This window comes from Schistocerca americana, chromosome 8, assembly GCF_021461395.2.
Source record: "Schistocerca americana isolate TAMUIC-IGC-003095 chromosome 8, iqSchAmer2.1, whole genome shotgun sequence".
NCBI lineage: Eukaryota > Metazoa > Arthropoda > Insecta > Orthoptera > Acrididae > Schistocerca > Schistocerca americana.
In genome coordinates, this window is record NC_060126.1 from 46,297,717 (window position 1) to 46,323,324 (window position 25,608).

Below are 25,608 nucleotides of genomic sequence, written 5' to 3' on the forward strand. Positions count from 1 at the left end.
TACTTTATACTGTGTTATATCTGAACCTGCAGTATATCGGCCCACAGTAATTTGAGCTTCTACTTTATGAACATTACACATAAGCTCATAGGTGTAGATATAAGCCACACCCTTTATTATTGAGAGTGTCACTCTCTAGACATGTTGTAATGTAGATAAATTATACAGAAATACCATCCTGTTTGCTGACATGTATGTGTTCCTTTCAGTCAGTATTTTCGTCACTCTCCTCACTAAGTAACTGAAGTGTTTATCCTGGGATTTGGACACGCAGCACTTATTCAGCTTTTTGATGATAAAATATGGTGACATTTTATGGCACAAAGGGACAATCCACTCGTATGTAAAGATGAGTGGTGGTTTTTTAATCATACCATATGGAATGAGGGAATGATGCACTTTTAAAAACCAAACAGAGCAGCATTTTTAGAGCTGTTCTACAAATGGATTTTTTTTTTATCATATCGAGCACCTGCAGTACTGAAGACATGTCCAGATGTAATGGCTAAGTCTGCCTTTGGCACAGTAGCTTTATTCTGTACTTTATATGTGAAGTGGTCGTTAAAGGCATCCAACCCTGGTGTAGCAGACCAGCACGATAGACCTGCAGTATTTAGCCATTCATTAATTCTATCATCGTCTGGCAATTTTCTTGGCAATGTACCACTAACTTCTTAGTGAAGTATTCCTTGGGGTAAGTTTCACACTTCAGAATTCAGAATAACATAAATAATTCGATGGGGGGGGGGGGGGGGGGTAGATTTGCTCTTACATGGGCACATTTTTTAAACTGTTTATGTATTTCCTTTTTTCAGCAAGAATAAGTCGTATGAAATTTGGGCTTGGTAGGATAATGTGAAAGGTGCCTCTAGCCCCTCAAAATTGTAAAATGCAGACAGAAAAGAAACCCTCCAGCTGTACTTACTTTTGCATGGCAAACTCATTCATTACCTAATGTAGTCAGTTAGTTTCCTTCAGTGTCCTTAACTGAATGTGTTTTGATATCTTCTTTGGCATTGTTCAAGTAATGGGATGAGTCAGTGGCCACCGGACAAGGAGCAAGAAGGCAGAGTGGACTGAGCCATGCCCCTTTACGACCTGACACGATCCACACCAGGGAATTTAACAGTTGTTGTAAGAGCAATATTTTCATCTCCTGTTCACTTATGGGAGGAAATTCATTTACTCGGGCATTATCACAGTTTTTACTCAGTAAACGTCAAGTAACGTAGGAAAGTGTCAATTGCTGCTCTGCCAGGTAAGGCGTAACATCAATCTAGTCTATAAGGCTGCCTCGTCATTGTTGAGCAGTGCAGGTTTGTACGAAGTTGTCCAAAATTTGAAGCTCTCCATTGAGTATGAGGAACTCCTCTTTGATGAGCTGTGTCAGTTGCTAATGCAATATTTCAGACACTGAGCTTGTGTGGTAGCAGCACGTTTTCGGTTTAACCAGCACCACAAGCACCCTGGGCAGTTGTACAAAGGCCAGATTGCTGATTTGCAGAGTCTGTTATGTGAGTGTCATTTTGAATGTCCCAAATGTGCTTCTTCTTATTTGGACTTGCTAATTTGAGACTTAATTGTCCTGTCAGCACCCGATACCAAAGTCGAGATTAGGGCATCAATTTCATGCGACCCTTCTTTAGGTGAAGTTACCCAGATTGCGGGCTTGTGTGAGCTGACAGTGGCAGTGAGGGATATCCTTTCTGATAATTGCAGTTGGCTGAGTTAGGTGTGCATGATAAACTGTACCTGGTGCCCCATGGGGGGAACCCATGTGGCCTCCAACTCCCACCGAGTCGCTGTATGTTGATGCCTTTGACAGTTCTGCCACAGAATTGTGCTGTTGCCGACTTGTGCCTGTGCCGAGCTCAGCAGTTTCACGTCAATTGTGGCACCGTAATTCCCTCTTGCGGCAGTTTTCAGGTCCCTGACATCATTCTCCTTCCGCCCGACATGTGAACCAGTGGCCCTGACCCAGTTGTCATTTCTTGAATGTCATCGAGATTCCCTGCATGTGGAAGCCACATGTGGTGTATGCCACTGGATAGTACATTTGGCAACTGTTTGCGACAGTTGGTGATCCGTGAGTCGGTTATCGGACACCCCTGTGTTTTCACTGAACTGTGGGAGCATCCCTACTACCCCACACAGATCACCCCCAGCATATTTTGCTGATGTTTGTGGAAGGGCAGCCAGTCGAATTTCGAGTTGACACTGGAGTAATGGTCAGCGTCATTAATTTAGATATATACAGGCCCTTGGAGTGTTGAGAGTTGCAATGGCTGCTGTGTCACGTGTCTTATAACAAAACAGTTCATTCATTTAGAGAGACGATTCTCCATCCTTGTGCATTACAAGAATGTAGAGTAACGACTTAACATTGTTAGTGCTCAGTTCACAGTTGGCACAGAATATTTATGGGCTGGACACCTGTTCTGTCTTTGGTTTCCAGATTGTTGACGAAGTGCATTTAGTATCTCAATCCATTCCCTTTTACTATTTGCACTCCTTGCTGTGGCCATGTGGCACATACTTGCCACAGGAAAGCTATGATGTCGAGTGGTGGCCCCCTGCCATTGTGCCCTCGCATACTCCAGTTGCTGCACGCATCGCACTCGGTACACCTCACACTGAGGCATTGGCGCAACATCACGTGTGTACTGACCTGCGATCGATTGCGGCATCGTAAGTCTGGTGAAGGCTTTCAGGGCTCATGCACAGAAGCACGGTACACTGCCGTGACAGTTTTCTCCTCTGTCGGTCTCGGAGTGCCCTTGGGATAGGCTGTGCTCCAATTTTGTGTGTCAGTTTTTGGGGAGCATGTGGTCGTCGGTAGTCCATGCATTGTCCAGTTTCCCATACATAGTCGAACTGCTCTCCACATCGTCAGCTGCCACTGTGTATTATTGATTATTTTTGTCATTGAGGGTTGCCCGGTAACCTCATGTCTGGTAATGGTAGGAAATTTATCGTGGGAGTAAGAAGACTTTTGCATTTGTAACAGTATCAGGCATCTGACTAACACCTCGTTTCACTCGGCTTCTAACTCGGAGGTGGAGTGCACCGTGCGGACAGTCAAGACCCAAATGAAGGTCAGTGTTTGTGTCTTCCTACAATGGTGTGTTGTCAGTTTTTCTGGCTATGTACCATACGTCAGTGGGTGCAGTCTGGCAGAACATTTGCACGGGCGCTGGCCACAGTGTTTCCTTGCTTTGTCGCATCCTGAGTCACGTGCCACAAACCACCGTGGCCTGCTGCATTTTTCGGGGCTGCCAGGTCGGCAGGATGGCTGTGAGGTCTCATGGTGGGTGTCAGAGTTCAGCAGCTGTTTGTGCTGGGTGCCAGTAGGGAGAAGCTGACTCATTGTGCAAAACAGTTGTGCCCATGCCCTGTCATGTTGTTATCACTGAAGTCTTCTGGTCAGTCAGGTGGTATGATCGGTCATGACATTCTTTCAAGTGTAGGCTCCCACTTGCAGCTGCATGCTTCCCTGTTGCTGTCTCCTCTACTGTCCTTCCATTGTCTGCAGTCTTGGTCCCCACTGAGACTTGCACCTGTGCCTGCCAATGTGGAGTGTGTGGGTTTTCGTCTTTCATCCACCCTCCTCCTCCTCCTCCTCTCCCCCCTCGCCGATGGAAGTGGCTGCCTCCATTGCTGCCCACGGACAGCCACCCACCAATTGCTTCTGGTGGAACTGGCGGTGTTGGCATAACATCTTTTAGCGGTCAATCTGCTGCCAGCTTCTCCAGTGACCACTGCAATTCTATGCTGGAGGTCGTGACCTGAGCCCGGCCATTTTGTGCCCTATATTGCCTTCTTTTGGGGGTGGGATGGATGTAGTATCCTCACCAGCAGTAATCGTGATGGAGGCAGAAGAACTGGCCTGCGTAATGCCGTGGAATAGTTTGGAAAGCTGCCACGGAGGGTGCTCGGATGCATAGTTTGGGCAGACCTGCTAATGGAGGCATTACCTGCGGTTGGCAATAAGCCGAGCGAGCCAGGGCTTAAGCCAAGTTCAGCTACTGTGGACCTTGCCGCACGCATCACGCCGAGCATTGTTGCCGAGTACTCTGACGACAGTCGCACCCGCCAACCGTGTGCTGTGTTATATCCGTGCACTTTTCTATGTGGGCTCGGACTTTCTGCGTACACTCAATGCGAGTTTTTGTTTCCTCTCACGGTCTTCTGTTCCTGGGTTGTTATCGAGCCACTGTCGGCCCGTGAAGGAACCTTGCTGACAGTGTAGTTGTCATACCATTGCAGATGCTAAAGTACAAAATGAAGAGTAGTTCATTTTGAAATTTTGTCCAGTTTGTCGTACATAAATGTGCTCATAGTTACCACATTTTAACTTATAAACATCCGAATGTGCAAATTTATGGGATTTTTCCATGTTATGACAAATTAGTGATCACAGCATGCTATGTGTGTGATGTGCTGTATGTTTGGAAGCATATTTTTAGATTGGTTTTCTAAAGTGCGAGTGTAATTTTATATGAAATTTTTCCCCACTGTAGTATAATAATGAATTGTTTATTCTTGCTATAATTTGTCTTTGTTAAGGTAATGTTGTCTTTTATTTTGTTTCATTTGTATGTTGTTTTCTGATATAAATTTTGTCAATTATTTTTTATTGTTCTTGTTAGTGTCTGATTTGAAGACTTAGTTTTCTTGAGTCAGTGGATACATTATTAGTCTCCCTATTCACGTTCAAAAATATTCTTCTTTTTTGTGCCGCCAGATGACGAGATATTGTGCACTCTACAGTTTGTGGTGGCCTGTTTTCGATAGGTGTTGAATTTATGCATAGCTCCATTTGTTGTGGTTTCGAGGTTTAAAAAGTTTATTTGATTATCTTGTTAATGTTGAACCATAACTGTGATATTTTTTATTGGCTGTTCCATTGTGTGTCTGTTTCGTTTTCTGTTTCTTCAAGTAAAATTCTATGATGTGTTAGAAATAATAATCTTTGCACGTACAGCAGCTTAACTATTATATTACACATTTGCAACATATGTGATTTATTAATCAGTCCTTTCCAAATGTCACATGCAAAAAATTCTGACATACCCGAGAAAGATCACTTTCAGAGTTCTACATTGGCAACAACCTTGATTGACTTAAATGAAAGTATCCATTTGCACAATATTTAAGAGAGAAAACTTTAATTGTATTAGTCTTTTCTGCAAAACTCATTTCAAATGCCAAAAATATGCCACAAGATAACTGAGTACCTTATGATGTCTCAGGTTTTCTTGATGTGGTTGATTAATAGTCAGCTCTCGGGTGTTTTGTCAGTTCATTGTTTCCATTTTATGCACTATACATGGACAACCGACCTAGCTGTCTTCATCACGTGCTGCAAGTTTTGCTGTTAAGTGTTAATTTAAGCCAGTCTGGCTGGAGTCCAGGCAGCAAGTGCAGATAACAGCAAAACTCGAAGCACCTGAAGAAGACAATGGGTCGGTTGTTGAAATATAGCACGTAAAATATAAACAACACATTGGCAGAACACCCGTACGCACTATTGTAACTTGGACACACATCACAACCAAGAATGTTATTACAACTTTATTAGACCATGGGATATATGCCAGTCACTGTACTGTACTGTACACAATAAGATAAAGCAAATGTATGCAAGCAGGAATGACACAACTGAACACGAGAGTAGTGCAGCAAGGTTGAAGTAGGCACGCCCCCATGGCGGGCTCTATTGAAAGTTCACAGTATCGCTCTCTTGTGCCTCACTCTTTCGTATGATACGCTAATACACATGGATTTCAATTGAGTGTACATTACTTCAGTCCTCTTCCATTGGGGAACAGCTCAGATTTGCCAGGTGCCTGTAGCATCTTCCTCCGGAAGACTGACTGAGATGATGTGCTGATACTGGGGCATATGATCTGAAGTACTTGGTCAGTGGACAGCATCATAGTCTGCTGTCTTGTGGCAACCTGTATGGTAGGATGGGTGACATCAGCACAAGCTTTGGGTCCGTATCAGGCCTAGGACCTGGTGAAGGTGGGTCCCTGCAATTGGCGGCTGAGGCGGAGGAGACTGCTCTGGTGTGGATGCTGACTACATCGGTATCGGGAGCGGTATTTGAGAAACTGTGCCACCTTTGTCCTCCGATGCTGGAGAACTCCTCGTATGTCGTGGCAGGGGCACAGCCGCGTTAAGTGATCCGCCAAGCAATGCAGACTGGCGTGGTGACGTCGGTGTCTTGGCCAGGCTCGTCTGGTCATCCACACACAGGCACAACCGATCATAATGGTGTGCACAGAAGGCCTCCTCCATATGAACATCGCAGAGACAGTGGCTGCGGCATCGGGAGATGACGGCGGGAATCCATTTTGGACAACGACCGAACGCTCGTGCCCAGATGGCCACCCCGGGCTGGAAATGGGATGATGGCTGCACGAGTTGGTGTCCCTGGCCGTGTCGCAAGAGAAGCAGGAGTGTCCAAGTTTGACGCCTGTGCAGTTCGGCAGGACTGTTGTTGCCGAGTGGTATGAACCGATAGGAAGACAGAAATTCATCTGAGGCAATGTCAAATGGGCACCGGATCACATACTTCTTCATTTGCAGTTGAAATTTTCTAACTAACTTTCCAGCCTACCTGTTGGTCTGCACGGGTGAAAGGGGGGGGGGGGGGGGAACTGTGACAAATCCCGCAGGTGTTGCAGGAGGTGGCAAACCCCTGTGACACAAAGTGAGGGCCATTATCAGAGACAGATGTTGCCGGAAGTCCTTTGATGGAAAAAATTTTCAACAGTGCTGCCACAGTGGCAGAGGCCAAAATTAACATGCAACAAACAACATATGGGAATCGAGAGAATGTATCAATTACTATTATTGAGGAAAGGGCCGACGAAATCAATGTGGAGATGGTCCCAGGCCTGCGAAGGTTGTTGCCATGGATACAACACTGCCTGCTGGGCAGCTTTCTGCAATGCGCATTGAGAACATACTGTAACCAAACAATTGATGTTGCCATCCAAACCGGGCCAAAAAACACGACAGCAGGCTAACACCGTGGTGCGTGACACCTCCCCCTCCCCCCTTTGCCCCACCTCCTACCCAGTGAGCAGTGTGCCGCAATTGCAGGATCTCCAAATGGAGAGCTAAGGGAACCACTACGCGAGGAGCTGAGTAGTCTGTATCAAGGAGTAGAACACCATCAATAGAGAAATGATGGCGAAACACACAGTAGTAATGGAGGGGATCAGATGACCATTATGGAGGTGCCTCAGGCCAGCCCTGTTGTTTGCAGTAGACTTCTTTCCATAAAATCGGATCATAGCAGTAACTTGCACAACTTGAATGCTAGTGATCGAAAAACCGTCAACAGTTTCTTGAGCGCATTCGTCAATGTGGGAACAGAGTAACTCTTCCCTAACAAAAGCTGGGTCCTGGCCAGCTGGAAGATGAGAGACCACGTTAGCATTCGTGTGTTTAGCTTTGGGGCAGAAGTGAATCTCGTAGTTGTACCGAGAGAGGAACAGTGCCCTGTGCTGCTTTGTCCAGCAACAACACTGAGGAGTTAAACAGCAAAACTAAAAGCTTGTGATCCATGAGGAGATGTAATAGAGGAAAATGTGAAACTTCATTAAGGTATAAACAATAGCGAGGGATTCTTTCTCTATTTGTGAATATCTAGTCTGGGTCGAATTAACGATCTTTGATGCTTATGCAATTGGCCACTGGGAGCCATCAGAATGTTTATGAGCGAACACCACCCCCAGCCCACGCTGCGATAAATTGGTTGCTGACACTAAATGTTGAGCCGGTTTGTAGGTTATGAAGCAAGGTGCAGATTGTAACATAGATTTCAGTTTGGAAAACGCCGTTTCACACATATGCAAACAGTGAAGGGACAGTCCCTTGTGCAGCAAAGCATGTAACGGTTGTGTAACCAATGCCGCCCCTGGCAAAAGCTGATGATAATAAGCAATCATACCCAAAAAAAAAAAAAACCTGGAATTCTTTGGCTAATGTAGGACACAGAAGAGCCATAACAGAGGAGACATGCTGATGAAGTGGTAGAGATCTTGAACCCGAGACAAAACCGAGTGAGGTGGCACAATGGTTAGCACACTGGACTCGCATTCAGGAGGACACCAGTTCAAACCCACATCTAACTATCATGATTTAGGTTTTCCACAATTTCCGTAAATTGCTTCAGGCAAACGCCAGGATGGTTCCTTTGAAAGGACACAGCTGACTTCCTTCCCCATCCATCCTTATCCGATGGGGACGATGACCTCGCTGTTTGGTCCCCTACCCCAAATTAACTGACCAACCCAAGATAAAGAATAGAAGGCTGAAAGAAGCGGCACTTTTCCAAATTACATTTTAACCCGGTGGCCTATAACACTGAAAAGAGCGTACGTAAGTTGCTGGAATGTTCAGCGGTAGAGGAGATATAGACCACAATATCATCAAGGTAGTTATCGCAGCCAGGCACAGACCTTGTGAGTTGTTTGAGAAACTGTTGAAAAATCACTGGGGCACTGGCCACAGCAAACGGGAACCTCAAGTATTAATACAAGCCAAAAGGCGTATTAACGACCAAGAGCCATTGAGATTCAGCATCAATGGGAAGCTGCAATGGAAAGATTGATCTTGGAAAAATACTGACCACCAGCGAGCTTAGCAAAAAGTTCATCAGGGTGTGGTAAGGGATATGTGTCAATGATAGATTGAGTATTGACAGAAGCTTAGAAATTGCTGCAAAGGTGTAACCATCACGGCAGCTTCTTGACAATGACTAAATAGCCTGTTTGTTGGATGCAAAACCTTATGATAAACCTAGAAATCAACAAAAAGCTTACTGGATCAACGGAGACTGCCAATACACAATTGACGTCCATGTCAGCATTTGCAGTAGGCTGTTGGAATTTTGCATTACAAAAAGGAGCAATGTGGCCTGTTTTATTGCACCGATGGCAAATGGTGCACTGCTTAGGACAGTCCGGCCTATCTTGAGTGACAAAATATGACGGACAAGAGGAAAGCGTGAAGTGCTTGAATTGTTGTTCATTACTGGGTACCGAGCGAGGAGGCGCAGTGGTTAGCACACTGGACTCGCATTCAGGAGGACAACGGTTCAATCCCGTCTCCAGCCATCCTGATTTAGGTTTTCTGTGATTTCCCTAAATCGTTTCAGGTGAATGCCGGGATGGTTCCTTTGAAAGGGCGCGGCCGATTTCCTTCCCCATCCTTCCCTAACCCGAGCTTGCACTCCGTCTCTAATGACCTCGTTGTCGGCGGGACGTTAAACAACACTAACCTAACCTCATTACTGGGTAGATCACATAACTAATGAGGAGATATTGAATAGAGTTGGAGAGAAGAGGATTTTGTTTCACAACTTGACTAGAAGAAGGGATCAGTTGGTAGGACATGTTCTGAGGCATCAAGGGACTACCAGTTTAGTATTGGAGGGCAGCGTGGAGGGTAAAAATCGTAGAGGTAGACCAAGAGATGAATACACTAAGCAGGTTCAGAAGGATGTAGGTTGTAGTAAGTACTGGAAGATGAAGAAGCTTGCACAGATAGAGTAGCATGGAGAGCTGCATCAAACCAGTCTCAGGACTGAAGACCACGACAAAAACAGCAACTGGGCGTGCTGTGCTGCTGCTGCGGCCATGGCTGCCGCAGTGGTACGGGCTGGCCACCGTGATGTTCTGCTCGCGCATGGACCACTGCCACCACATCTTCACCCTGCGAACAGTCCAACAGATGGAGCGTGGAAGTGGGGTAACTTCTGCAACCTAACCACAGTTCAGTTCGAGTACCTGCAACCCTCGAGACCTCAAACGATTGTGCAATAGTCAGAATGTTGGAGAGGAAGGGGCTTTCACTTTGAAAGGCCTGCTCATGAGCCTCAGGATCGGGGGCCAACAAAAATGATTGCATCACAAACCATTTAGTCGACTGCTAATGTACATCAGTGACAAAGTGACAATGACGGCTTAAACCGTGATGCTCAGCTGCCCAAGCTTTATAGGAGAATGTCCCAATTTCTTGTGACACTGACAGAATCCAACTCGAGCGGCTGTGACATGCGTCTATTACAGTACTATTTTGAAAGAAGATCACATGTGTTAGAAAAGGGAGTGGCGGTGGGCCAGTGGGCAAAGGAGTTGATATGTGTGAGGTGATAACAAAGACAAAAAGAAAGCACGGCATATGGTAAAATCAGTCGATCCAAATGCAGAAAAATGCTGCTGCAACTATATTTTGTAGGCTCCCCATTCTTCAACAGACTCACCGTAAACAGGAAATGGTGGGGGATAAACGGCAGGGGTAGTGCCAGGCTAGACAGGAGGTGCAAGGAGTGACATGGCAGGCAATGTAGATTGGTACAGACCTATAACTGGCCAAAACAGAGGCAGGTGTTTGCAATATCTGGATTTGATTGTGTTGCACTGTAGCAAACGCCTCCCGCTGTTAACTGAAATTCTGCAACACCACAGTAAGAACCCCTTGCTGATCAACCAGCTGACATATAAAGTCATCAGTAGTACTGTCATACATTGTAGGTGCAACAGAGGACCTACCAGAGACTGAAAACTGCTGGCAGAACGGTCCCACACTCGTTGTCACTTGTGTTGTAACTTAGATACACAACTCACAATATTAGTACTACTTTATTAGACTGTGACATTTATGCAAATCTCCATAACATACACTTACCACAGTAAGATAAGGCAAATGTATGCAAGCAGTAATAACATGATAACTGAGTGTGCACATAGCACGGAGGGGTTTAAATAGGCTCTCACCTGTTGCGGGCTGTGTCAGAAGATCACAGTACTGGTCTTTCGCAGCACACTCTCATGAATGACAATAAATTGCTAATGCATGCGGCTTTCAATTTTGTGCACATTACTTCGGTAACCTATCGAAATTCCCCTTTGAAAATGTATATCATCATTGCCTGATTTCACAAATTATTTCAGATGAGGCATACAATAAAAAAATGTGTCAAGAACAAGGCAAGATATTTGTGTTTAATTGACATTTTGAGGTTCAGTGATGGGGAAGTTTAACTGGCTCCTGAAGAGGCATAACGTTAAATTATTCTTTAGGCCTCCAGCAATAATACAGTTTTTGAGATCTCTGAAGGATGATAGGGGGCTCTTACATAACCTACCTTGTGAGCAGAGTCTTCCTTGTGTCAGATAGACAATGCACACTCTAGAGCAGTTCCAGATGAGCACAAGAGCTGTATAAATTGAGGCTTTTTCAAGATTTTGTGGGTGGCGGAAGCACGAAATGGACGTCAAGCATTCAGCTACATCTTCGTTGTTATGGAGACAAATAGTTTCTGCAGTAGCATATTTAAGTAAGCTGTCAAACTAAAATCTTGGAAAATAGCTGGGGAGGGGGGCAAGGGGGGGGGGCGGAGAGGAAAAAAAAATTATTATAGGTGGCGTGTGTGGAACACAAATGTTGCATTATTTGGTGACAGACTGAGCCCCTGTTACATTACAGTGGGCGACACAGGTTTACCAGTATGAGGACTAGCCCATTGACGATGTGACATTTGATGAGCACTTGCAGCGACCAAGGAGTTTTCAGTCAAAAGTTCATGGGGGTTTAACCATTCAACACAGCTGAACATCTGGGACAGTTTTATTACTTAATATTGCCACAAGATGGCACATTTGTATAGTATGCTTACATTAGTACACTTAACCTGCAACAGCCTTCATTACCACTGCATAAGTGCTGTGTGTAGCGAAGCACAACATCTCTCAGCAAAGTAGATTGTTCAAGTTAAGTTCTCGTATCTTAGTAAGACCCCTGCTCCCCCTTTGCTAGACAAAACATTGTCTTTATTGTTTTCAGAGGTCAATAACTGTTAAACTATTGCTGTTATATGTTTACTGTGTGTCATTTCTAATTCAGTTTCATTCTTCGAACAGTGCAGCTGCTACATAGATTTAGTGTGCGAGCATCAGACAGCCCCATGAAGCTGTTGAAAGTCATACGCAACCCTGTGACAGATCACCTCCCTGTCGGCTGTCGTAAGGTGGGGACTTCATTTTCAGCTGACCGAATAGTACATCCCCGTGAGCTTGTGCCAGACAATGAACCGATAGTGGTGGTTGTTGGTGCTATGGCCCATGGAAAGGTGAGCTTAGAGACACATGAACTTCTTTAGCCTGTGTTTCACTAACTTTTTTTTACCATAATTTACCATTTGGGTTATTGGATCATTTTCTAATACAGTTGAAGAAATTATTTGATTTTGATGCTATTTAGTAGTTAAGCAAGTTTTTGTGAAGACCAATCAGTAATAGTTTCCTGCCAGTTTTGCAAGACTGACTTTCTCGTATAAATTAAGTATGTTATTGTATTGTATTGTATTGTACTGACTAGATGCTATTGTTTTTTAGTACCTTACAATGAATTTTGTTCTCAAGAATGAGTGCACTTGCACAGTTTGGTCACCAGTATGAGAGATGTTACTTAATCTGAGAGGACATACTGTGCTAATAAATTTACTTGCTGGATATACAACAACTTGATTTAAAATCACATTCAGAAACAATTGGTGAAGATTACCTTGACTGTAAAGGTTTGTAAAACTTTCTCACAGCAGCTAACTTGTCAAGTTTTCTCCTTTTATTTTGGTGGATACGTCATCAAACCTGATACTACACATGACAAGTAGAAATCTCGCATAGCCCATTGTGGCCCACAGGATATCCATACCTGTACTGTCTGACTCCCAGATTTCTTTTACATTTACATGTTGACCTTTCTTTATACTTACCCATATTAAAACACTGAATAGTACCATAATTTCACATCTGTCCGCAACTTTACAATCGCTTGTTCATTTGTAGTTTGGTTTAAGATTGTCTATGTATTTGTTAGTATGGGATGCTATCATATCCATTTCAAAAAGCTGGGAAAATGTGTCAATTTCATTAGAAATATCAATTGAATAGCTTGGGACACCAGGTGAAACTTTTATAATATTTTTTTGCTTAATTGTATTTGTTTTAGAGGCTGTTTTTTACTCTATTTTGATAGCTTGCCTTTTCCTAAGAAAAACTTAATTCCTGAACTTCTTTCTTTCTAACACCCACCTTTGTCCTCCTGTTCAGAGTTAGTTTCATGGTCGCTGTCACTAAAAATAACTACTTTGTCACTCAGATCACCTTCGCTTTCAGCTAACTCAACAAGATTTATTGCAGGTCCATCTACTTCGTCAAGTTCTTGAAGGTATGCAGGAATGTCCTCAAGCTTTCTGAAATCTGTGGTCCTAGAAACAAATAGACAAAGAATACCAACTGTTGGCTAATGACTCTTACGTTACAAAAAATATGCAACAAAATAGCTTACATATTTTTGTGATCTTTGTAATAAATACTGTGATGAAAAGGTACTTTGACAGTTCAATTCTTTGCTTGGATAAAGTAAAAATAACACACATGTTCAAAATTGCCAGAAAGAAACAAGTATAACAAGAGCAGGTGCACAGTATATGGAGTGCCCCACTACATTTTTTTTGTGAAACAAAGCAATACTGAGGGGAAGGAGGGTAGAGGAAAGAAAGGGGGCTAGGAGGATCAAGTAAGCAAATGCCTAGAGGTACCATGTCACAGGGCTCTGCGTTATGCTACAGCACTGTGTAATTCTGTAATGGAGTACTCGGTACCCAGCACACCAGCTCGAAAATTGAAATTCAAAGGGGGTGGGGGGGGGGGTGGGGGCGGGGAGATGTGCTGAAAGGTGAAAGAGTATAGAAGGGAAAGGGAAAAAAAGCAAATGACGGGAATTAAAATTCTCACATGCTCCTTTGCTGGCCAAAATAGAAAAAGGGTGGAGGACTGAGTGGTTACTGCATATGTATTAATGCTTAACAAACTGAATACTCTCCCCCATATCTGATGATCTCGTAGTTGGTGGGATGTTAAACTAAATTTTCTTTCCTTCTTCCTTAATATTCTCCATATTCCAAGCAACATTTTGAGAGGAAAAGTACAAACAGATTTACTAAAATTTATAAAACACTCTTCTCATACCATTTAGACTATGGACCCGTTGCGTATGGGACAGCTGTGACTTCTGTCATAGGATTATTACAAGCTATACAGCACAGTGTAATGCCTTTCACAATCAGAGCTTTTCATACGAGCCCTGACAATAGCCTTCCTATGCAACCGGGAATACCTTCTTTGAAAGTACGACACCAATAAAATGTAATTAACTGTACAATTAATATTAACTAAATGCCAAAGCACTCCCATCATCCCATTTTGTTCCTAAACTCAGGGCCAGGTTATTCACAAACCACCTTACCAATAGAATGAGCCTTGCAGTATGACTCAAAGACTTCCAATGAGAACATCAATTTCCTCCCGTAACCCGTATGTGTAACTACCAGTCACTGACTCCCCATTGCATGTGCCCCAGCCACCAGTAAGGATGGATCTATGGTGTGGTACCAAAGACAACAAAAATCTCATTTTTATTACTGTATGTTTTATTCAGTCGCAAAGAATATCCACATTTCAGATACCATTACACATACATTTCCAACAATTACGAGCTAGTTGGCTAAGTGTTCATCTGTAAAAGGAATAAAGAACGGCAATATTTATGCTGCAGAATTAATAGCAACATGTACAGCCCAAAAATACAGTACAACTTTTCCTCTACAGAACATCTTTGTCTACAGGAATTCCTCGAGTGTGTAACCAGCTACATGCCTTCACAATACCGGGATATCCACTTTCTTCTTCTAGATAATGGATCATGTCAGCATTCAGAGTAATTAATTGGGTGGCAAACTACCCAAAAAATCTGTGATGATAAAAACAAAAGAACTAAAAACTCTAATTTAAAGATGCACATTATACCGTAGCATCCTAGAGAGCTGTGAAAAGAATGGCTATATATTACACATCACAGGAAATTGTGAGCAACTGAAAGCACTACAAAGTTATTGCCTCAGGCAGTCTCCAAATTGGATGTACTAAAATTGCTCATGAATTATACTATGGCAAGAAGAACCTCTCCCCTCATTCTGCCCCCTACCTTTTAACTGTTTGTTACATCTTTTAAGATTGAACAACTTCACAGGATGTGAAACATCTATTGAGCAAATAGCGAACTACCTACAGCAGATCCTAGAAGGTAACATAAATCACAAACTGTGTTCTGCACTTCCTATTTATGAGCAGTTATTGTCACAAGAGTAAATGTTGACTGCAAGGGTAGGTCTGTCACTGCCAGTTTAGCCCCTAGGCACTTCCCAACGCGTTCTTCACTGCGGACTCAACATTAACAATAAAATACCTTTGTGTTCTGTTAACAAAATAGCTGTAAACTACATATTTATATATATTTCTTTTACACACTGATCTTTGTGTTTCACCCTGGCGCCATTAAATTTTCCCTAGTCAGTATAGTCAAGGAGTCGAGGATGAATCCCGAGCCACAGGTTTGTTTCCGGCAGAGGCCTCCACCTGCCCACCTACTCGAGTCAGTACCTTGACACCTACTAAATTTTTTCATATTTGTTAATCTGTTGAGTGTAACAGATATGATATTTTTATCATTGAAAACTCATAAAAAATCTCTCACACATACGAAGTTTATTGAAAAAAAAATGAATATTTGACTTTTTGGAAGAATTTTATCTATTTCCCTACATTAGTGTTATCCCCCTTCAAAGTATTCTCCTATTCGCACTATACATTTATACCAGCACTTTTTCTAAACCCTGCAACACATCTGAAACTCAGTCTTTCAGATAACGTTTAGCTCTCTTAGCAACACATTTTTAATCTCATCTGTTGTTGTTGTTGTTGTGGTCTTCAGTCAAGAGACTGGTTTGATGCAGCTCTCCGTGCTGCTCTATCCTGTGCAAGCTTCTTCATCTCCCCGTACCTACTGCAACCTACATCCTTCTGAATCTGCTTAGTGTATGCATCTCTCGGTCTCCCTCTACAATTTTTACACTCCGCGCTGCCCTCCACTACTAAATTGGTGATCCCTTGATGCCTCAGAATATGTCCTACCAACCGATCCCTTCTTGCAGCCAAGTTGTGCCACAAATTTCTCTTCGCCCCAATTCTATTCAATACCTCCTCATTAGTTGTGTGGTCTAGCCATCTAATCTTTTGCATTCTTCTGTAACACCATATTTCGAAAGCTTCTATTCTCTTCTTGCCCAACTATTTATCGTCCATGTTTCATTTCAATACATGGCTACACTTTCTACAAACACTTACAGAAACGAATTCCTGCCGCTTTAATCTATTCTCGATGTTAACAAATTTCTCTTCTTCAGAAACGCTTTCCTTACCATTGCCAGTCTACATTTTACATCCTCTCTACTTTGATCATCATCAGTTATTTTGCTCCCCAAATGGCAAAACCCCTTGACTATTTAAGTGTGTCATTTCCTAATCTAATTCCCTCAGCATCACCCGACTTAATTCGACTACATTCCATTATCCTCGTTCTGCTTTTGTTGATGTTCATCTTATATCCTCCTTTCAAGACACTGTCCATTCCGTTCAACTGCTCTTCTAAGTCCTTTGCTGTCTCTGACAGAATTATAATGTCATGGGTGAACCTGAAAGTTTTTATTTCTTCTCTATGGATTTTAATTCCTACTCAAAATTTTTCTTTTGTTTCCTTTACTGCTTCCTCAATATACAGATTGAATAGCATCGGGGATAGGCTGCAATCCTGTCTCACTCCCTTCCCAACCACTGCTTCCCTTCCATGCCCCTTGACTCTTATAACTGCCATCTGGTTTCTGTACAAATTGTAAATAGCCTTTCGCTCCCTGTATTTGACTCCTGCCACCTTCAGATTTTGAAAGAGAGTATTCCAGTCAACATTGTCAAAAGCTTTCTCTAAGTCTACAAATGCTAGAATTGTTGTTTTGCCTTTCCTTAATCTATCTTCTAAGATAAGTCGTAGGGCCAGTACTGCCTCACGTGTTTCTACGGAATCCAAACTGATGTTCCCCGAGATTGGCTTCTACCAGTTTTTCCATACGTCTGTAAAGAATTTGTGTTAGTATTTTGTAGCCCTGGCTTATTAAACTGATAGTTCGGTAATTTTGACATCTGTCAACACCTGCTTTCTTTGGGATTGGAATTATTATATTCTTCTTGAAATCTGAGGGTATTTTGCCTGTCTCATACATCTTGCTCAGCAGATGGTAGAGTTTTGTCAGGGCTGGCTCTCCCAAGGCTATCAGTAGTTCTAATGGAATATTGTCTACCCCTGGGGCCTTGTTTTGACTTAGGTCTTTCAGTGCTCTGTCAAACTCTTCACACAGTATCATATCTCCCATTTCATCTACATCTACATCCTCTTCCATTTCCAAAATATTGTCCTCAAGAACATCGCCCTCGTATAGACCCTCTATATACTCCTTCCGCCTTTCTGCTTTCCCTTCTTTGCTTAGAACTAGGTTTCCATCTGAGCTCTTGATATCCATGCAAGTGGTTCTCTTTTCTCCAAAGGTCTCTTTAATTTTCCTCTAGGCAGTATCTGTCTTACCCCTAGTGATATACGCCTCTGCGTCCTTACATTTGTCCTTTAGCCATCCCTGCTTAGCCATTTTACACTTCCTGTCGATCTCATTTTTGAGATGTTTGTATTCCTTTTTGCCTGCTTCATTGACTGCAGTTTTATATTTTCTCCTTTCATCAATTAATTTCAGTATCTCTTATGTTACCCAGGATTTTTATGAGCCCTCATTTTTTTACCTACTTGATCCTCTGCTGCCTTCACTATTTCAGCTCTCAAAGCTACCCATTCTTCTTCTACTGTATTTCTTTCCCCCATTCTTGTCAATCGTTCCCTAATGCTCTCCCTGAAACTCTCTACAGCCTGTGGTTCTGTCAGTTTATCCAGGTCCCATCTCCTTAAATTCCCACCTTTTTGCAATTTCTTCAGTTTTAATCTACAGTTCATAACCGATAGATCGTGGTCAGAGTCCACATCTGCCCCTGGAAATGTCTTCCAATTTAAAACCTGGTTCCCAAATCTGTCTTACCATTATATAATCTATCTAAAACCTTCCAGTGTCTCCAGGCCTCTTCCATGTATATGACCTTCTTTCATGATTCTTAAACCAGGTGTTAGCTATGATTAAGTTAGGCACCATGCAAAATTTTACCAGGTGGCTTCCTCTTTCATTCTTTACCCTCAGTCCATTTTCACCTACTACTTTTCCTTCTCTTCCTTTTCCTACTATCGAATTCCCTGAATAATTTGTTTTATCTCCTCATACATTTCATCAATCTCTTCGTCATCTGCGGAGCTAGTCGGCATATAAACTTGTACTATTGTGGAAGGTGTGGGCTTCGTTTCTATCTTGGCCCAAATAATGCGTTCACTACGCTGTTTGTAATAGCTTACCCACATTCCTATTTTTTAATTCATTATTAAACCTACTCCTGCATTACCCCTATTTGATTTTGTATTTATAACACTGTATTCACCAGACCAGAAGTCTTGTTCCTCCTGCCACTGAACTTCACTAATTCCCACTATATTTGACTTAACCTATCCATTTCCCTTTTTAAATTTTCCAACCTACCTGCCCGATTAAGGGATCTGACATTCCACACTCCGACCCGTAGAATGCCAGTTTTCTTTCTCCTGATAACAACGTCCTCCTGAGTAGTCCCCGCCCGGAGATCCGAGTGGGGGACTATTTTACCTCCGGAATATTTTACCCAAGAGGACGCCATCATCATTTAACCATACAGTAAAGCTGCATTCCCTCGGGAAAAATTACGGCTGTAGTTTCCCCTCGCTTTCAGCCGTTTGCAGTACCAGCACAGCAAGGCCGTTTTGGTTAGTGTTACAAGGCCAGATCAGTCAGTCATCAAGACTGTTGCCCCTGCAACTACTGAAAAGGCTGCTGCCCTTCTTCAGGAACCACATGTTTGTCTGGCCTCTCAGCAGATACCCCTCCATTGTGGTTGCACCTACCGTATGTAAGTAGTAATCCTTATTGATCAGTTGACCTTGTGCCATTGAAATCTAAGAAGACGGTGAGCATAGTTTTCACATTTGACTGCACTTCTCAAGATTTTCTTCAGTCTTGGTGATCTGGAATGCTGCTGTCAAGATGAATGGATCATAATTTCAACATTGTATCTTTAAGCCCATGTTTTGTCAGCTGTTATGACACCCTTTGGTAGTTCTGCATCGTTACTGATTGCACCTAGTGACCCCTCAGCATCTTGCATTAACATTCTCAAGCAATCTGAGCCTGCACCAGAGTAGGTGATATCTCTGCCACTGTTACTCCACGCAATAGCTGTAATATAACACAAGGCTTTATCTTTCACAGAAATCAATCACTCCAATCTGATGAACTTGGAGCAAATATGGTGATGCGGCACTCATTTTGTACGACAAGTACAGAGAAGGCTAATGACAAAAAGAGCTGGTGCAGTTGTCTTCATATTGACATTTTGAAGGACACATTTTATTCGAAAAAATATAAGTCACCATATGTAGGTGGGACATTCAGCTTTACATCTTGCCACACTTGAGGCATTCCCAGTGTTTCTGCTAGGGTTCATATCATCTCATTACACTTCACAAACTTTTTTGTGGTAACTCTGGCAGATGGTCAATTGATGATTGCATTTGCGAAGAACCTCCACTGTACATAAACTAGATAGAGCATCACTCAATTGGGTTCCAGGTTTGCCCAATTTTTAAAGAGGAAAACAGGATGAGAAATACAAAACAGTTGACCACTTGTTCTACTTTGAAGCCAAAGATACAAACAGCTTCATCCAGACACATGATCAAAAATTTTGCAAAGGCTACAGCTAGAACTTCCTGTGTTCAAAGTCACAAACTACTTCCTAAATCTCTCTCATTGTATCTCCGAGTACACCTAGTGTGCATCAGTGGATACTCCTCTGTTGACACAACTGGAGGCTTTTATTTTTCTCTAGTGTTGCTTGAGAGATCAACACTCTGGATGTCCTCCAGTACTTAACTGACCCACTCACAAACAGTGATCAGTGGGAGGAAATAGTATGAGCATCGGCCAGTAGAACAGTCCTGTCATCCTTTGCAATAAATATTAAACGTAACAAGTTCCGACAAGAATTAAATTGTTCCATAGAGAAACAAAAAGAGAAAGAAAGGAAAATACGTAAATCAAATACATCTTCGATGGCACCATTAGACCTTAAATCTTTCCCTGCAGTAGAACTACTTGTAGATATGGGTAATGTATCAGTATAGTGATTCAACCAAGCCTCCTTTAATTTTCACTGCTCCACTCCCCCCATTTAACTATCATACAGTGGGATTATTATTATTATTATTATCACCACCACCACCACCACCATCTTGTGGAACTAAAGTAGTTGATGTGCCTCTTGTCGACAGTAAGTATTGTACTGCAAGAATTGCTGTTATGGGAATACCAACTTCCTACAGTCTGAAACTACCACATTTTAACTAACAAAAGAAGAAATGTAGCCCTCGGAATCTGAAAGTCTGCTTTGGTAACCATTTGCAACTTCACCTCCCCTAGCTGGAGATGTATTTTATCAGGAAATGGAGGAACTATTAGATTAGTTACCCCTCCCACTAATCCTGCGTGTTGGTGTCAATATCCATAATTGTGTGTGGGGCAGCAAGAAAGAAAACAGTAATTGCCAGCTAATCCAGTGGCTGCTTGGCTGCCTGTGGAATCAGTCTGATGAACAGAGGTACCTCAACAAATTTTAGTGTCACTCATGGCAGCCTTCTCTGTAGTTAGCTTAACACTCTGACATCTGTGATATAATGCCACATTCATTGCAATCAGTGTGGCAGCAACTGTCATCCAGTCATTTTATCAGTACTGCATTTGGGCTCCAGTTAATGTTCTATTGCAGTTGTCTGCACAAAATGTCATCTGGAACTTATACTCCTCTGAAATGTACATCACGATATCTCCAGAAAATGACATTGATAAGAAGTAGCTTCATTTGTTTCATATTTTTGAAGGCTCTTCCTCACAATAGCATAAACATGTATGAGTGAATGAAACATACAGCATAGGTGCTTGTGATGGTACCTCAGCAAATGCTATGAACTTCATTTTTATGCCAGTTTTGCCTTGCTTACATTCTCCGACCGTGGACCGTGGGAGAAATTTGTGCGTCAGTTGGTCAATCTTATGTATGAGGCAGTCAACAGTGAAGGTCATCGAACCCTTTAGTAAACTAATTTGGGTGAAATGTGGCGGCTCGTAATGTACATTCTCAATTACCTTGTGAATGACTCGCTTTTGGACCCATATTTACTGGATTGTTTCTGCTCCTGTTGTATACTTTCACCTATGTCAATTTCTGCTGTGTAGATAGAGGTTGAAAGACATTTGTATTTTGCTGTTGTCATTGGAGAAATGTTAGGGAGGCATTCTAAATCAATATATCAATGCACCTTTTCATCGTAGCGTTATGTGGAGGAAATGGAATATTTTTCAAGAAAAACTAAATGCTCATTAATTGGCAGTTTATGAGATAACAGTAGCAAACCGGGAGTTCCATTATTGCTGCCCTCCATGGAGAATGAACTGTCTTTTTTTTCTTTCACAGTCTCATCTTCATGATGCTTGCAGGAGTGGACACTGTCTGTAAGCGTAGGTTTAATCTTGATACACTACATGAGATGAAGCAATGCTGAAAGTTTCCAAATCTCTTCGTACAAATTTAATCACAATACTTCAAAATCTTCATAGGATCAACTTACAGAGGTATCTTCCATCTTTGCTATATGTTTACTTATGTTGAAATTACCTTCCACAAGACATGTTGATACCCTTATATTTGATACCCTTATGTACTTTGTGTCCTTAGTTATTCAAGTCATCCTCATTTAATGTCCATTATAACGTAGCTTCAGTCAGTTTATTGTGAATAACTCGAGGCAACTGTCCACTCGAGACTGATAAAATTAGTTTCTTGTATTAATACATAGAATAAAATTTTAGTTCATGGTGCATTCCACATAATTGTTCATTCCACTCGTACCAGTCAGCACTTTCCATACATGTGGCAATTGTAGGGTCTAATATTTGTACTTGACAATAAGTGAACTGCAGTCTTATTGACCCGCTTGTCCCTCGGTGGGACACCAAATACAATGCTTTGGTAACTAACGGACATAAAATCAATTCTTATTGGAAATTTCTCATATTTATCCTAGAGATGCCTTTTATGTCAACAGCTGAAGACATTTTGTGACATAAATATTGAATATTTCAACTACTATTCCATCACAAAGTGCAAACATAAATTGGAGGTGAGCTTGGTGTGATGTCACTTCCCTCAGTTAATGTACAGGAGTTGCAGAGCATAACTGTTCCTCTAAATCAGGGGTGGACAAGATGTCAGCTTGTGGATCCTGTCCGGGCCCGAGTGCTAAAGTCTGACTTCACATTTCCTCCACCGCCACGCTGTGCTGTCTGAGCGTGTGGAGGGGGAAGAGGGAAAACAGCAAATGCACTGCATTTAAATGGCAGTGCAATTGCACTACATATAACTTGGTTCTTTATTTCACATTTATCAACAACATACATCACAAACAAAATAAGTTTTCAGTATAATGAATTATTTTTGGTACCCAGAAGACATTATTTTTATCTGGTATACAAAACAGTCGGTGTACAGAGAGACAGACAATTTCACAGTTTCGCACTCAAATTGCCACACAATTGTGACATATTTAGTTTCATAATTGGAAAAAGATCTTTCACACAAGTATGGCTTTCGAAATATTTTAGCACTTTTGCAGCCTCATTATGGAAACTTGGGAAAATCTACCTGAGAAAACCAGTGTAGATGTCCTAGACAGTTTTAATGTAAAAAGATGTGTAATCAAAATTGGAATTACCGTGCAGGTCAGTCAGTTACATCTGCACATGCATAAGGGTGCTTTCAACTGAAATGGCAGAAGGTCTCGAAAAGAGATGTAAGACCAACAGTGCCTTCAAAATCTTTATAAAATTATCGTTGCATTTCTTTCAAGGCTACAATGAATTCTTCAAACCTCATGCTTTCTTTAATGCCAGTGAGCTTAGGGAAATGGATTGTCTTTGTCAGAATGTGCCGCTTCCGCAATGTGATGTTCTTTTTAAATGAATCCCCATTAAATCAGAAAGAACTTACTTTGCAATGTCTTACTGTCAAGTCCACTTAAAATTAAATTCATCCTGAATGTTCTAATTTTAGTTTCTGCACTCCTTTTTCCTTCATAATTTGACAATAGCGAGATTTAAATTGAATAATCGTTCCAGGCACATCCTTTGAAAACTGTTGCAGCTGAAAATGGAGGTGTGACTTCAGAATATTTACTATTTGTACCACCAATTTTTTCAAGTACTCCATGCCTGCAAATTTAGTACAAAGTCTGTCAATCATTGTAATTTTTTTGCTCTTTCAGAAAAGCTTAAATTCATTCAGTGTGATACTTTGTCACTTCATAGCAAATAAGCAATATTTGTTGCTTATGCAAATTGAGTATTCTCGTATATTTCTTCTGTCATTTATTTTATAGTTCATATGGCAGATGTGCAGTGCAGTGCAGTGCAGTGCAGTGATGTCACTCCACAGTGCACCATGTAGAAGCTTATACACACACTGCTCACATGTGATAGCTACTACACAACTGTGAATACAATAAGGGTTATTTGTGTTACAGTGTATTGTTATAAATTTCACTTATTTATGAGCTAAACAAATAAATTTGCCTTTACTTAATAACATAATGCTTCATAAGATATACAACATAGTCACAGCTCTTGCAATATCTTAGATGCCCAGTTATTACACCAACCTTTTGTTGAAAATGTTGTATTTTAAGTAACTCAGCATTAGACTGTGAGAGACTATCCTGTAAATCTGATTACTTTAGCTAAAGTCTTTTTGCTACCTCTTTCATAATTTATAATTGTAGGTACAAACACGATTGTTGCAGTTACAGAGTTGTTTTCTTTACCAGTAGTTCCTTCATCAGTTGGTAATACATTTACCTGTAAAATCTCTTCTACTTCTTTACAGTATCTTTGGAACAGCATCAAGCTTCACCTGTTTTGGAGGAAGATTTCACAATTGGCTTTTCGAATCCCTTTCCCAAACTGAACAGCAAAATGTCTTGAGCACATGTAATCATTAGCAACTGTGAACACGTTGGCACATTTGCAAGCATTTATCCTATTATTGTTTCTGCTAATTGTTTGTAGGAAATATATGAAACTGAATTCCTAATTTTTTTAGTTGTGTGGACTGGTTAGTATGACACATATCACAATAAACCATTATTTTTCTTTGAAAACAATTCAAAACATACTCTTAGAACCTCTCAGTATACTGATAGCTGCTGCAGAACTCTGCACTTAATTGGCAATCACTGTTAAGAACTCTCTCGTGCAAACAGCCTCATGCTTACTCACAAACAGAATGATGACACAATAGATTACTGTACTGGCGCGCTACACAAAAATGACACATTATTGGTGGGCTTACTGAACAGTGACAGAGTAGGCTGTGATGCCACCATCTCAGCTTACTACTGTGCACACCTCGCATGTTCTAGTAGGTTCCACCAGGGGTTGTCCCACTGGCTAATGGAACAAAATAATATTTTCATTATTGCACCAACTTTGTCTTACATGTACTTGGCATTCCATTCTGATTTCAAGTCAATGTGTTGGAAACTCCATCATATGAGTATGTTTAATAAAAATATTGTATTTAGTTTATATTTAAAATTTATAATTGTTAATGTATTGCTACAGAGTTATTGGACACTGTTGTCTTGTATTTACATGTTGTAATAAGGGGATCATTTTTTTTACTTACAGGTGAATGTGGACTACACTGAGGATACAGTGTCATTTAGTAACTATCCATTATCTGCAGCTCTTACTTGCACAAAGTTATGCTCAGCATTTGAAGAAGTCTGGGGTGTTACTTAATATTGTCTGGGCACGTGCTGTGAGAAACTGTATCTGTGCATTGCGTGTAATGTGCACTTTATTTAATTGCCTTAGTGTAAATAAAAGTATTTGAAATGTTGGATTCTTTTTTAATGTAGATTGCTCTATTTAAAGCAGTATCTAGTATAAGGGCCGGCCAAAAAGTTTCTGTTTGAAGGCCATACAGTCCAAAATTTGTATGTTGATCAGGCAAAGTTGCTGCGAGCATTGAGGTAATCATCCTACTGACGCAACAGTTAGAAGATACCTGTTTGGTAAAACACCGTGTCCTGTTGTGTGAAGACGTCCGCAACTGCCTGCTGCACATCTGAGTGGAATCATTGACCCTTCGAAGCCTTTCTTTAGGACCAAAAGTGTAATAATTGCATGGCGAGAGATCAGGACTGTAGGGCGGGTGCTCGATTGTCTCCCTCTTGAGATTGTATAACATCTGCGTTATGACTTTTGTGATATTGGGACGTGATTTTGTGTGCAACAGCACAGCCTTTGACACAGTTTTCATTCCAAAACACATTCTTAATCCTCCAATGAATGTCTACCAGTGGTAGTTGAGGAAAAAATAAAAGCGCCTCTGCACTGTTTCG

General features: G+C 41.6%; 1 protein-coding gene across 3 annotated transcripts in view; it reads left to right on the forward strand.

The window, feature by feature from the left end:
- LOC124544931 (ribosomal RNA small subunit methyltransferase NEP1) overlaps positions 1-25,103 on the forward strand; it is a 46,936-nt gene extending 21,833 nt beyond the window's left edge. For 2 of the 3 annotated variants that reach the window (XM_047123677.1, XM_047123679.1), the window contains exons 4-5: positions 11,943-12,151; positions 24,890-25,103. In XM_047123677.1, coding sequence (XP_046979633.1) covers positions 11,943-12,151; positions 24,890-25,003 — 323 coding nt within the window. In that variant the 3' untranslated portion in view covers positions 25,004-25,103. Of the gene's footprint in view, positions 1-11,942; positions 12,152-12,416; positions 12,563-24,889 lie in introns of those variants that run through there. The other variant, XM_047123678.1, reaches the window with a different exon arrangement.
- The last annotated feature ends 505 nt before the right edge of the window (positions 25,104-25,608 follow it).